This window comes from Coregonus clupeaformis, chromosome 8 (genome assembly GCF_020615455.1).
Source record: "Coregonus clupeaformis isolate EN_2021a chromosome 8, ASM2061545v1, whole genome shotgun sequence".
In the NCBI taxonomy this organism is placed as follows: Eukaryota; Metazoa; Chordata; class Actinopteri; order Salmoniformes; family Salmonidae; genus Coregonus; species Coregonus clupeaformis.
The window spans coordinates 13,304,635-13,318,849 of NC_059199.1; the positions used below are offsets into that span (position 1 = coordinate 13,304,635).

Consider the following 14,215-nt stretch of genomic DNA (forward strand, 5'->3'; position numbering starts at 1 on the left):
TTTTTACTTTGCTCAACACAGTAGACAAATCTGGAAACAAACTCTACAGACTGATGCAACTACAAAGTGGCTAGTGACTGAACAAAAACATGTACTTACTAAAATGTGGAAAACCAGGACATCAAAACATTAAACGCCAAATATTTATCGTCATGAGTAGGAAAATGATTGATTACCAAAGACTATCTACCAGGGCAGCAGGTAGCCTAGCGGTTAGAGCAGGGTTCTTCATTTCCGGTCCTGGAGGGCCGAAACACCTCTGTTTTTCATCCTCTCCTTCTAATCAGGGGCTAATTCAGACCTGGGACACCAGGTGAGTGCAATTAACTACCAGGTAGAAATAAAAAAAACAGAAGTGTTTCAGCCCTCCAGGACCGGAATTGAAGAACCCTGGGTTAGAGTGTACGGCCAGTAACTGAAAGGTCACTGGTTTGAATACCAGAGCAGAGAAAAAAAAAGAAAGAAAAAAAGGTTGATGTGCCCTTGAGCAAGGCACTTAATCCCAATTTGCACCAGGGGTGCTGTACTACTATGGCGGACCCTGTAAAACGACACATTTCACTGCACCCATCCGGTGTATGTGACAATATAAATATATCCAAAATATTACATTTAACTTTAGCTGATTGGAAAACTTTGTTCAAATATTTTGAAGTCAATGAGTAATGCTAATCTTGTTCAGGCATTAGACCATAATCCATTACAGTAACCAAGCCTCGCCCATCCATTTTTAATAATCAGCTGTACCATCCTGGACATTGGAACAGACAGGCTGGCTGACCGGCCTTTGGACACCTCCGATAACCTTCGTATTCCACTCCTCTATCACATGACAAACTGTATTCATACAAAAACCATTTAGAAAATAAGACCCTCCAGGAGTGATTTTTACATTCAGATGCTTAAGTGTAGAAGTGCATTGTACCCCCCCCAATCCCAGAAGTCCCACCTTCCGCCATCCCCTCAGTACTCTACCACGGTACCAGCCGAGGAGGAGTAGAGCTTCTTCTTGATGAGCCGGAAGCCCGGACTGAGTTTGAGCACATGCCTGAAGCCTGGAGTGAAACAGGCGCCAATGTGCAAGAAGTCTCTGAGGCTGGGCCAGGCGCTGCCATCCTGCTTGAACACCAGCGTCAGCTCGAAGGTGGGCACCACGTCTGCGTTGTACACGATGCGCTCCAGCTGCTTGCAGCACTTCTCCTGTTCCAGGTGAATGTAGAGCACACAGCCACGCATGCCACATGGCTCGCCCGACGACAGGCGCAGGATATCGCGCGCTATCCTCCGAGTCAGCTTCTCCGGGACTAGCACCTTTGAGCAGTGCAGCGTGGTCTTTTTGGCCCGCGACAGGCAGTTCTCAAACATCTTGGCTAGCTGCTGACATGTCCGGTCCTCAGACACCTCCACATTCAGGTGGGATTCAGCCAGACAGTGGTCCCAGAAATCCAGCTCTAATTGCAGACAAAAAGACAATAGTTGAGTGAAGGATTTTAAGGCAAAAGCTCCTTATGGAACTCAGTCAAACACTGAATACAACAATAACATTTGATGTAGCGTCTCAATAAATTACATTTGTTCATTCATTTAATCTGAGGGCTTAATAATGGATAAACAAACATTGTAAAGATTGCCATCCCAAGTGTCCCTTTCAAGTCAGTGAGAAAGAAATGAGACCTGAGCCAAAGTCATGGTCCATGGACTGCTTTCAACATAACTGTCTATATTCAAATCATTGACAGGAGGGGCATTTTTTTTTTGTCATTTAGTAGACACTCTTATCCAGAGCGACTTAGTGAGTGCATACATTTTCATACTGGCCCCCCGTGGGAAACGAACCCACAACCCTGGCGTTGCAAGCGCCATGCTCTACCAACTGAGCTACAGGGGACTTACAGGCATCAGTGACAGAGTTCAATGTTTGAGAGAAGTCAACATCCAAACCCCCAGAAGCAAATTAAACCTAAAAGTTATAATTAATTACAGTAACGTTACAAAATTAGCATAAGGCATCTATGTGCATTCAAATCTCACATTGACACATGCCAGCAACTTTCATTGACGAATAAACGGAGTCCTGTAGGGTAGCACAGAGCTGATGAGAAAAGATGACTTCATCTTTTGTTGACTTCACCATCCACTCCCTCCCTCCCTCCCTCTCGCTCACCATTCTTCCCTGCGCTGCAGCTATGCGCCAATATTGGAGTAAACAAGCTCTGAAGACTTTAGAAATGCCCAGTTGCATAATAGGCCTACACATGCAAGTATACATTGTAGAAGAATAAAACGAGTTCCAAGCTTACCATTGTCGATACAAGCCTGGTCGTATCTACGGTCAATCAATTCTGATATGCATTCAGCGTTTTTACTCTTCAGTGTGCTTGTAGCAACAACCATAGCGACACTCCGTTTGTTCCTTTAAAGTGATGTAAAAACAACGGGAAAATGTTCAATTACAATTGAGCAACAATTTGCAAGCCAACTTGGCATAGATGGCTTAAAATGTGATACTAGCAAGCAAACATTCGCCAACTTGTCATCAAAATAAAGCTTTTAAGTTAACTAAGTGGGCTAACTTGCATCAAGTTACAACAAACGTTACCTAGCTAATGTTTCGAAAATGTGTATAATAACATTTCGGATTAGTTCTAATGTTGTAGCAGATCGTTTGGTTGCAGCATCAGAGTATTCAAGAAGGACAATAAAATAGACTCGCTTACCTTGATGTTTGTCCAAATTAAATTACTTTTAAAAAATAAAGGTTATCTTATAAATACTTTCCAACATAGGCTACACATCCACACAGCCTACATCTAGTGAAAAGCGTCGGGGGATATTTATACCCTTCTCCTCACCGATGACGCAGTTTTGACCAATCAGAATCATTTTATCATTCTGGAACTTGCTGAAGTTTACCAAGCAACACACCTCGCGCTTGTCAGGGCGCTCAGATAACGTCTGCCCGGAGGCACATGATTGGCCACGGAAAAAATTGCATCAACCAATAATCAAGAAACATTACTTTGTTGCTAACTGCATTTTGCAATCACTCACCTGCGATAATTCATTAGGCAAAAAGTGTTAGTAGTCAAATTATTACCCCAAGGATGATATTCAACAGGTAGTCTCCTAAACTCATGTATTTTTTGTGCTTCATTGTTCAGAATGTAATGAGATGTGTGCATATCTATGGTTGCTACCCTACTTTTTTAAAATCTGTTTTGTGTCTAACAATAACATTATATTATTAGTGGTTGAGAAATGTATGACCAGATGGATTGCACATTCATTTTGCACTCTGGGTACATTTTAGAGGTGGAGTAATGGCTCTAAAATGGCTTGACACTCTCCTAAATTTCATTTAGAAAACTGAGCATAAAATGTTGCTTTTCTTACCACATCTACGTGTGTGTTATTTTTTCCACCCAATCTTCTGTTTTGCAGCCTAAACTAACCAGATGAAGCAAAACAACAGGTCCATATTCCATTAGCTGTTGTACTAATTGATCATTTACAATATTCAGTATAACATATTTTCCAAACAAGGACTTCCAGGTCATCCTGAATGGCGAGACAGTTGCTTCCAGACACCTCTGGAAATGGGATCTTGGGGTGAAATTGGTTGAAGGAGTAATAGAACACATCAAGGGTTACCCTGACGACTCACACAAAATTATTCTGCTGCTCTGTCATTCGCTGCATACTTTAGTCTGAGACGGCCATCATTGAAGTCGTTGGTATTGATGAGTGCAACAAGGGGTGTTTTACAAACAAAGTCATCAGTGATTGGATCGTCTCTAACCAATCAGAGTATCAAAGCCAATGATGAATTTTCAAACTGCCGCTTTACCCACGTGTGTTCTGGCTTTAGCCCAACCCATCGGTTTCTGGATCAATCAGGTAGCCCCGAATGTGTTCGCATTCGGTGGAGGATCAGGGAGGTACTCAGATCCAGACTCATTGCTGAGAAGAAACTAACGTTCGTGGGCGTTGCGTAGCTTTTGGCTGGAGCAAGGAGTCTGTGTAGCCAGGCAAATCAAGGGCCTCCTCCCACCTGAAGGTAAGTGCAGTGAAGTATTTTGTCTTTGGTCTCCTGTGCATCAGAAGACTGTGTTAGCCCACTGAGCTAGCCTAGTGTTGCTTTGGGGAACTTACACGTCTTCATTAACTCATCACATGAGCATTACTCACCAAACCACCTCAATCTTTTTACCCCCCTTCGCCATCCTCTTTCTCAGAGAACCATGCAGGTCACGGAACCAATGTGAGAGACTGGGTTTGAACCCAGGTGTCCTGTGTCAGAACGATTGGGAACTATTTCACACTGGGAAGATTCTTACATGACATCCTGCACGGCACAAGATTAGCCCTTGAGCTAAATCCTCAGCTCAGGAAGCAATCACCAGTCTTCAGTTCTCAGGCAAAGTTACTCATCACAAATGTGTGGCTTACTGAACCATGTACAGTATGGAGAGGCACTGGTAGGTTTGTGTGCATTGTTCAATAAGCTGTTAGAAGAGTGATGCTTAACAATGTAGCTGCAGCACAACAGCCACACTCGGGGAATCCATTATCAATCCCTCTCAACAGCCATTTGATTTCCCCCATGCAATCCAACTCCCCAGGCCTGGCCCTCCCTCATTACAGCTGAGGGTAATGGAATCCAGCGCACCAGGGAGCTCCCACTGTCACATGGATAGAACAAGATACCCCTAAAAAAACACAGTCACATGCATTGCCAGTGCAGCTGGAGACTAGAAGAAAAGTTAACATTGCTAATGTTTTAAATTTAATAAGGGCATTACACTACAGCCAGTCTAATATTTGCTGATAAGGATGCCGCTTTCATGTGCTAATCGGAACTAGGAGACTCGGAAATGTCCGACTTGCTAACTGGTTGAAGTTATACACATGCTGCGTTCATGACTCACAAACAGGGTTGCCAGGTCCCTCTGGCAGGATTCCCTAAAACCTTCCATAAGGCCATTTCCCCTCACACCTGTATAAAGTTAAAACGTTATGGCACATACAACCGATACCAGTTTATTTGGTGTTTTTTAAATTTCATATAATTTCATAAATGTTGCAGGCCGTAAAACTATGTTCAGACCCATTGTCAAGTCCCGCCCTCTTTAGTTACTGTTGCGAGGTAAGACACTTTTCCCACCGCAAATAATATTATTTATTATTATTATCTGCGCATGTGCACGGGCACGCTTCACACATTGTGTAATGTACACGAATGCGTTCTGAAAAAAATTGTGATATAAACACCGAATTGTTTTATTTTTCGTGTGCCTGTCGCAAATTTCCAATAAGTAATTTGTGTCTATTTCACAATAATCTGTGATAGTGGGTTGCATGTTGCAGTATGATTCTAGGTCTGTTGACTGGGGCTGACCAGAGTAAGAACAGCACATGTTCTCGTTTTCCTCCATTTTGCTATCCACTCAATTGTCATTCCTTAATTTCCACCTTCTCCTTCTCTTTCTGTATCTTTTCAATCAACTCACACAGCCCAGCCCAGGTACAATGGGTTCGGAAAAGTTTTCAGACCCCTTGACTTTTTCCACATTTTGTTACGTTACAGCCTTATTCTAAAATGGATGAAATAGTTTCCCCCCCTCAACAATCTACACACAATACCCCATAATGACAAAGCAAAAACAGTTTTTTACAAATGTTTGCAAATGTATTAAAATAAAAAACTGAAATATCACATTTACATACGTATGCAGACCCTTTACTCAGTACTTTGTTGAAGCACCTTTGGCAGCGATTACAGCCTCAAGTCTTCTTGGGTATGACGCTACAAGCTTGGCACACCTGTATTTGGGGAGTTTCTCCCATTCTTCTCTGCAGATCCTCTCAAGCTCTGTCAGGTTGGATGGGGAGCGTCGCTGCAGCTATTTCAGGTCTCTCCAGAGGTGTTCGATCGGGTTCAAGTCCGGGCTCTGGCTGGGCCACTCAAGGATATTGAGAGACTTGTCCCGAAGCCACTCCTGCGTTGTCTTGGCTTTCTGCTTAGGGTCATTGTCATGTTGGAAGGTGAACCTTCGCCCCAGTCTGAGGTCCTGAGCGCTCTGGAGCAGGTTTTCATCAAGGATCTCTCTGTACTTTTCTCCGTTAATCTTTCCCTCGATCCTGAACAGTCTCCCAGTCCCTGCTGCTGAAAAACTTCCACACAGCATGATGCTGCCACCACCATGCTTCACTGTAGGGATGGTGCCAGGTTTCCTCCAGATGTGACGCTTGGCATTCAGGCCAAAGAGTTCAATCTTGGTTTCATCAGACCAGAGAATCTTGTTTCTCATGGTCTGAGAGTCCTTTAAGTGCCTTTTGGCAAAATCAAGGGGGCTGTCATGTGCCTTTTACTGAGGAGTGGCTTCCGTCTGGCCACTCTACCATAAAGGCCTGATTGGTGTGCTACAGAGATGGTTGTCCTTCTGGAAGGTTCTCCCATCTCCACAGAGGAACTCTGGAGCTCTGTCAGAGTGACCATCGGGTTCTTGGTCACCTCCCTGACCAAGGCCCTTCTCCCCCAATTGCTCAGTTTGGCCGGGCGGCCAGATGTAGGAAGAGTCTTGGCGGTTCCAAACTTCCTCCATTTAAGAATGATGGAGGCCACTATGTTCTTTGGGACCTTTAATGCTGCAGAAATGTTTTGGTACCTTTCCCCAGATCTGTGCCTCGATACAATCCTGTCTCGGAGCTCTACCGACAATTCCTTCGACCTCATGGATTGGTTTTTGCTCTGACATGCACTGTCAACTGTGGGACCTTATATAGATAGGTGTGTGCCTTTCTAAATAATTTCCAATCAATTGAATTTACCACAGATGGACTCCAATCAAGTTGTAGAAACATCTCAAGGATGATCAATGTAAACAGGATGCACCTGAGCTCAATTTCAAGTCTCATAGCAAAGGGTCTGAATACTTATGTAAATCAGGTATATCTGTTTCAGTTCTTTTATAAATGTGCAAACATTTCTAAAAACCTGTTTTCGCTTTGTCATTGTGGGATATTGTGTATAGATTGATGAGGACAAAAACGAATTTAATCAATTTTAGAATAAGGCTATAAAATAACTAAATGTGGGAAAAGTCAAGGAGTCTGAATACTTTCCGAATGCTCTGTATCTCTCTGCAGACCTACAGTACACAGGCACACCCTCTCCATCTATCTCTTAAAGCCGTCTTGCTACATTTGGGAATCTTTACAACTCCTTCTCTATTTTCTCCTCCATCTGGTCACTTCCTTTTCTGAAATGAGCAGTTCTTGAGAGGCATTGTGGTTACACCGTGAACTGCAAAAATCTGGCAAAACAACAATGTTTATGTCTGCCCCCTGCCGGTTCAGTGTTCAATTTCAGTTGAATCCTAAGCAGATTGGGTTTGGGTGTACTCTGCATTGCACTTCCTCGTTCAAGCAAATGACTAGCAACATCTTAAATTCCAAACCACATTTTGTGTGAGAGCTAACATTGTGTGATAGCAGTTTTCAGGTTACATGTCACAAAATAGTTTTAAATCAACTTCCGGTAGTTGCGGCATGGCTAACCCCAACTCATAAATTGGAGAATCCGGCTTTAGAGGCCTGGTTGAATCCAACATCTTAAGAAAATAAAACTTTTTAATGGACAGAACTGTATTTGGCACTATGGTCTGTCAAAGACTTTGAAATGGCTGTAATGAGAGCAATAGTCTTCAGTCCCTCAGTCTGCCTGTGACCTTCAGTTTTAGTGAGTAAGGCGAGCGCTGCCAAACTCTGCCTGTGAAATATTCCCATCTGTCGAATCAGCTTCCCTGAATGAGGCAAAAGTATCCCTGGTTGAGCTTCACATTACTAATCCAGTGCAATGGAGGCGGATCCTCTTGTTATCTCCCTGCCCAAGGGGCCTGGTATGCTGCCACCCATAGCCTCTCAGCGATGCATGACTCCTATTGCATCCCCTGACCTTCCTGTGGAATCTAACAGGAGACCCAGCATGCCTCTTGTGTTGGGTTGCATTCTTCTTCTTCTTCTTCTTCTTCTTCTTCTTCTTCTTCTATGGTATAATGGCGTTCGCAACATGTGCATTCCGCCACCTACTGTGCGGGTGGATAATAAGGATCACAAAAGGAAATAATGTGGGTAAAAAATAAATAAAATATCATACAAACTATTAAAAAAAGAAATTAACTAAACAAAATCAACACAGGTTCAAAAGACTCCTGTGAGGGCGGGACATTTCCTAGCGACAATAGTCCTTGCAGTGCTTCTGCCGTGAAGTCTTGGAGCCCAAAAAACGTATTGGCTGTAGATAATGATGTTCAGCTTCTTGGACGTATTAGACACTTGCGTTGTACAATTAATCACTGTGGCTATAAATGCTACAAAATCCACATTCTTCACAATGAGTGTATCCAGATCACTTGATTGACTTAAAACATTAGCAACTGGTTGCAATGCATCCACCACCATGTCTTCTTCAACACTATGGCCTCTTGCCCCTTTGACTCTCTTCACTGCCTCCACATAGGAGATCTGCTGTACAGCCCTGATCCTTGACACCTCAACCTCTTTCACCCTAACAGGGCACTCAAGTAAGTCCAGAGTATGATCCCCACCACAGTTGCGACATTTTCCATTCACAGATTATTCAATACCATACTTTTGCCATCTGCAAACATTTGACATGTCTTTTACAATTCCCACACTGTAGTGGTTTGGACACAAATGCTCTCACTGCATACCTCACATATCTAAGCTTCACATATTCAGGTAGAGTCTCCTAAAACAACAATAGTATTGATAGGCTTTTCTCCATCCTTCGATTTACCATACGGGTCAGGCAACGTGCACTGACCACTCCTGGGATTTTCCGAATAAGGTACTTGTCATCTATATCTAACGAGACTACTAGCTATAACTCCTTTGGCAGGCGCCCTGCTCCGAAGATCAATACAGGTAACTTCTGACGTGGGCAATTTTGCCAGATCCAGTGCACGCTTCTTCTGTTCTTCATCGACACAATTACCCAAAACAAGGCCGCTTCTAGTCACCTTGATTGAAACCACCTTTCCCACTGCTCTCTTCACAGTCCTCGATAGTACAAATGGATTTCCAAATGAACCTCCTTGTCTAAAAAACGCATTATTGGACAGCTCCTTGTCTTCAACTTTTTCTTGTTTTGTTCCATTCTTTGAGTTCACTATATTCCATTCATTGTCACACACTTCACTTGCCGCACTTTCAGATTCAAGCAACAATTCAATGGACGTTGCCATTTTGGAACTGTCATCCATCTCCTGTGCGTCTCCCTTCTTCCTTGTATTTCTCTTCCAGAGAATCCCCAGCGACGTAGTACAGTTGTCACTAGTTCACTATAATAAGCAGGTCATGTCTAAGAGGCAATTTGTTACCTGAATTGTTGAATTGAATCACCGGTTTCCTGTTTTAAAATGGTAAACGTTGAAAGCAGTGTTGCAGCAGGTTTCTTTTATGATTAAACTGAAACTGAAGGAAATGTTTGGCAAGGCGACACCAATGAAAGTAAACCCACATCACGTGTTAAATGGAGTCATACAGTGCATACAGGTCCCACAGTTGACAGTGCATGTCAGAACAGAAACTATACCATGAATTCCAAGGAACTGTCTGTAGATCTCCGAGATACATTTGTGATGAGGCATATATCTGGGGAAGGGTATAAAACAATTTCAAGAGCGTTGACAAACTGAGCAACCGGACAAGAAGGACCTTGGTCAGGGAGGTGACCAAGAAACCAATGACCACTGACAGAATTACAGAGTTCCTTGGTTGAGATGGATGAACCTGCCAGAAGGACAACGGTCTCTACAGCACTTCACCAATCTGGGCTTTATGGGAGCGTGGCCAGACAGAAGCCACTCCTGAGAAAAAGGCACACGACAGCACGCCTGGAGTTTGCAAAAAGGCACATGGAAGACTCGGAGAGCACAAATTGTACTCTTTGGCCTGAATGCAAAGCACTATGTCTGGAGAAAACCAGGCACAGCTCATCACCCATCCAACACATCCCTACCGTGAAGGATGGTGATGGCAGCATCATACTGTGGGGATGCTTTTCAGTGGCAGGGACTGAGAGACTGGCAAGGACAGAGGGAACAATGAATGGAGCTAAATACAGGCAAATCCTTGATGAGAACCTGCTTCAGAGTGCAAACAACATTAGACAGGGGCGAAGATTTACGTTCCAACAGGACAATGACCCACAAGCATGCAGCGAAAGCAATGGAGGTGACCCAGTGCCATGTTGAGATGGTTGAGGGTTGACGAGAGATTAACTGCTTCTCTTCTCATTTTTATGAGAAATATTACTGTGACAAATTCCAGATTGTCTGCATAATCGAATAACATTCAGCTCAGACACCTGTACATTCCCCACAAGACATGCCACCAGAGGTCTCTTCAGAGTCCCCAAGTCCAAAACGAATTCACAGCTCCAATTACTCAAGCAAACAGCAAAATTACCTTTAAGAAATGGATTAAAATACTAATGGAACAGCAGGGACTGTGTGGGGACACACATACAAACACACTCACACACAGACACTGTAACACACATTATTTTTCAGTTGTATTGTTTGTATTCCTTTTTTTGTTGTATATTGTTGTATTTTAAATTTGTGTAACTGTCCTTTTCTATTAGTGCATCAGCGTTTTGTTACTTGTCATGTTTTGTGCGGACCCCAGGAAGGGTAGCTGCAGCTTCTGCAAAAGCTAATGGGGATCCAAATAAACAAATGGCAATGAGTAGCAACGCTCCATGGGTAGGGAGTAATAGTAGTCTATGAGGTGTCCTCTGGGGTCATTCCCTGACTCATCTCTTTGCATGTTATCATTTTTATTTATTTTTTATTTTTTATATATTTCACCTTTATTTAACCAGGTAAGCCAGTTCAGAACAAGTTCTCATTTACAACTGCGATCTGGCCAAGATAAAGCAAAGCAGTGCGATAAAGACAACAACAACACAGAGTTACATATGGAATAAACAAAACGAACAGTCAATAACACAATAGAAAATCTATATACAGTGTGTGCAAATGTAGTAAGTTATGGAGGTAAGGCAATAAATAGGCCATAGTGCAAAATAATTACAATTTAGTATTGACACTGGAGTGATAGATGTGCAGAAGATAATAGAGATACTGGGGGTGCAAATGAGCAAAATAAATAACAATGTAAATAACAATATGGGGATGAGGTAGTTGGGTGGCCTAATTACAGATGGGCTGTGTACAGGTGCAGTGATCGGTAAGCTGCTCTGACAACTGATGCTTAAAGTTAGTGAGGGAGATAAGTGTCTCCAGCTTCAGAGATTTTTGCAGTTCGTTCCAGTCATTTGCAGCAGAGAACTGGAAGGAATGGTGGCCAAAGGAGGCTTTGGGGATGACCAGTGAGATATACCTGCTGGAACGCATACTACAGGTGGGTGTTGCTATGGTGACCAATGATCTAAGATAAGGCGGGGATTTGCCTAGAAGTGATTTATAGATGACCTGGAGCCAGTGGGTTTGGCGACGAATATGTAGTGACGGCCAGCCAACAAGAGCGTACAGGTCACAATGGTGGGTAGTATATGGGGCTTTGGTGAAAAAACGGATGGCACTGTGATAGACTACATCCAATTTGCTGAGTAGAGTGTTGGAAGCTATTTTGTAAATGACATCGCCGAAGTCAAGGATCGGTAGGATAGTCAGTTTTACGAGGGCATGTTTAGCAGCATGAGTGAAGGAGGCTTTGTTGCGAAATAGGAAGCCGATTCTAGATTTAACTTTGGATTGGAGATGCTTAATGTGAGTCTGGAAGGAGAGTTTACGGTCTAACCAGACACCTAGGTATTTGTAGTTGTCCACATATTCTAAGTCAGACCCGCCGAGAGTAGTGATTCTAGTCAGGCGGGCGGGTGCAAGCAGCGTTCGATTGAAGAGCATGCATTTAGTTTTACTAGCGTTTAAGAGCAGTTGGAGGCCACGGAAGGAGTGTTGTATGGCATTGAAGCTCGTTTGGAGGTTTGTTAACACAGTGTCCAATGAAGGGCCAGATGTATACAAAATGGTGTCGTCTGCGTAGAGGTGGATCTGAGAGTCACCAGCAGCAAGAGCGACATCATTGATATACACAGAGAATAGAGTCGGCCTGAGAATCGAACCCTGTGGCATCCCCATAGAGACTGCCAGAGGTCCAGACAGTAGGCCCTCCGATTTGTCACATTGAACTCTATCTGAGAAGTAGTTGGTGAACCAGGCGAGGCAGTCATTTGAGAAACCAAGGCTATTTAGTCTGCCAATAAGAATGCGGTGATTGACAGAGTCAAAAGTCGATGAAGACGGCTGCACAGTACTGTCTTTTATCGATCGCGGTTATTATATCGTTTAGGACCTTGAGCGTGGCTGAGGTGCACCCATGACCAGCTCGCAAAGCAGATTGCATAGCGTAGAAGGTACGGTGGGATTCGAAATGGTCGGTGATCTGTTTGTTAACTTAGCTTTCAAATACTTTCGAAAGGCAGGGCAGGATGGATATAGGTCTGTAACAGTTTGGATCTAGAGTGTCACCCCCTTTGAAGAGGGGCAGCTTTCCAATCTCTGGGGATCTCAGACGATACGAAAGAGAGGTTGAACAGGCTAGTAATAGGAGTTGCGACAATTTCGGCGGCTAATTTTAGAAAGAAAGGGTCCAGATTGTCTAGCCCAGCTGATTTGTAGGGGTCCAAATTTAGCAGCTCATTCAGGACATCAGCTATCTGAATTTGGGTGAAGGAGAAGCGGGGGGGGCATGGGCAAGTTGTAGTGGAGGGTGCAGAGCTGGTGGCCGGGGTAGGGGTAGCCAGGTGGAAAGCATGGCCAGCCGTAGCAAAATGCTTATTGAAATTCTTGATTATCGTAGATTTATCGGTGGTGACGACAGTGTTTCCTAGCCTCAGTGCAGTGGGTAGCTGGGAGGAGGTGCTCTTATTCACCATGCACTTTACAGTGTCCCAAAACTTTTTGGAGTTATTGCTACAGGATGCAAATTTCTGTTTGAAAAAGCTAACCTTTGCTTTCCTAACTGCTTGTGTATATTGGTTCCTGACTTCCCTGAAAAGTTGCATATCGCGGGTCTGTTCGATGCTAATGCAGTACGCCACATGATGGTTTTGTGCTGGTCAAGGGGAGTCAAGTCTGGGGTGAACCAGGGGCTATATCTGTTCTTAGTTCTGAATTTTTTGAATGGGGCATGCTTATTTAAGATGGACTGGAAAGCACTTTTGAAGAACATCCAGGCAAAAAATGTGTCTACTGTATGGGAATACGATACGCTTATAAGGTCCGCTTATTTGCATACCGGTAAGAACCAATGGTGCATTATATAACTCAGCACATTTGAATCAATCAGATACGGTGTGTAGCCAGGTGTAGTGAACATCCAAAATCAACATCAACTTATGCATTGTATTCCTGGCGCCAAACTCTTGTGAGCATGTGCGGGTGCAAAATCAACTTATGCATTGTATTCCTGGCGCCAAACTCTTGTGAGCATGTGCGGGTGCAAAACAACAAATATTCAACCAATGTCGATCAGTCAAATAGCGCTGTTCTTTATTTGAGAAATTCTAATCATCTTTGACCAGAGGGAAATCTTACGGATTGCTCCTTTACAAAACAGAAACAAAAATTGAGTTTATTTGGTTTCACCAAAAATTTAGTAGATCATACATCTGTGATTAAACAAAGCCAAACCCTCCTTGGGAAACATTGACAATAGGTTTCAGACAGACAACAGCTAATATACAAAATAACATGTTCAAAAGCAGGAAAGAAACTGGTAAAAGAGCTTATCTTTAAAATCCTGGCATTTACACCGAAAACTAAATCATTATTTTAAACAGGTTTAACGCATACAAACACTTGTTAACAATGTGTACAGGTCACTAACTGGTTTAAATCGAGGAATTGTGTGTTGAATTCAGGTTTAAATCGAGGAATTGTGTGCTGAATTCAGGTTCAGTGCATTTGGATTTCATGCATGTTTGGGTGTTTTATAAAATCCAAAGCAGTATCTTGAATACAGGGGTGAGACAAACAATCTTTCTTACACTCAGACAATGAGAATTTGAGCTAATTTATTCACATTCATTCAGAATCCTGCATTGTTTTCCTGACTAAAATGTCTGGATGTTGATCTTGATTCAATTAAAATCACAATT

At 43.1% G+C, this 14,215-nt stretch overlaps 1 protein-coding gene across 1 annotated transcript; it reads right to left on the reverse strand.

Annotated features, from left to right (window-relative positions):
- Positions 1–514: 514 nt before the first annotated feature.
- On the reverse strand, positions 515–2,821 carry LOC121571169 (DNA damage-inducible transcript 4-like protein). The gene is made up of 3 exons (XM_041882505.1): positions 2,718–2,821; positions 2,301–2,413; positions 515–1,451 (listed from the first exon to the last, which is right to left on the reverse strand). The coding sequence occupies exons 2-3, from the start codon at positions 2,392–2,394 to the stop codon at positions 964–966; spliced, it is 582 nt and encodes a 193-aa protein (XP_041738439.1). The 5' UTR covers positions 2,395–2,413; positions 2,718–2,821; the 3' UTR covers positions 515–963.
- Between the last annotated feature and the right edge of the window lie 11,394 nt (positions 2,822–14,215).

Excerpts from the sequence above, each read along its gene's own strand:
- LOC121571169 (XM_041882505.1), bottom strand. The coding sequence starts at position 2,394 with ATGGTTGTTGCTACAAGCACACTGAAGAGTAAAAACGCTGAATGCATA. Across the intron at positions 1,452-2,300 it reads CCAGGCTTGTATCGACAATG|AGCTGGATTTCTGGGACCAC; the intron begins GTAAGCTTGGAA and ends GTCTGCAATTAG.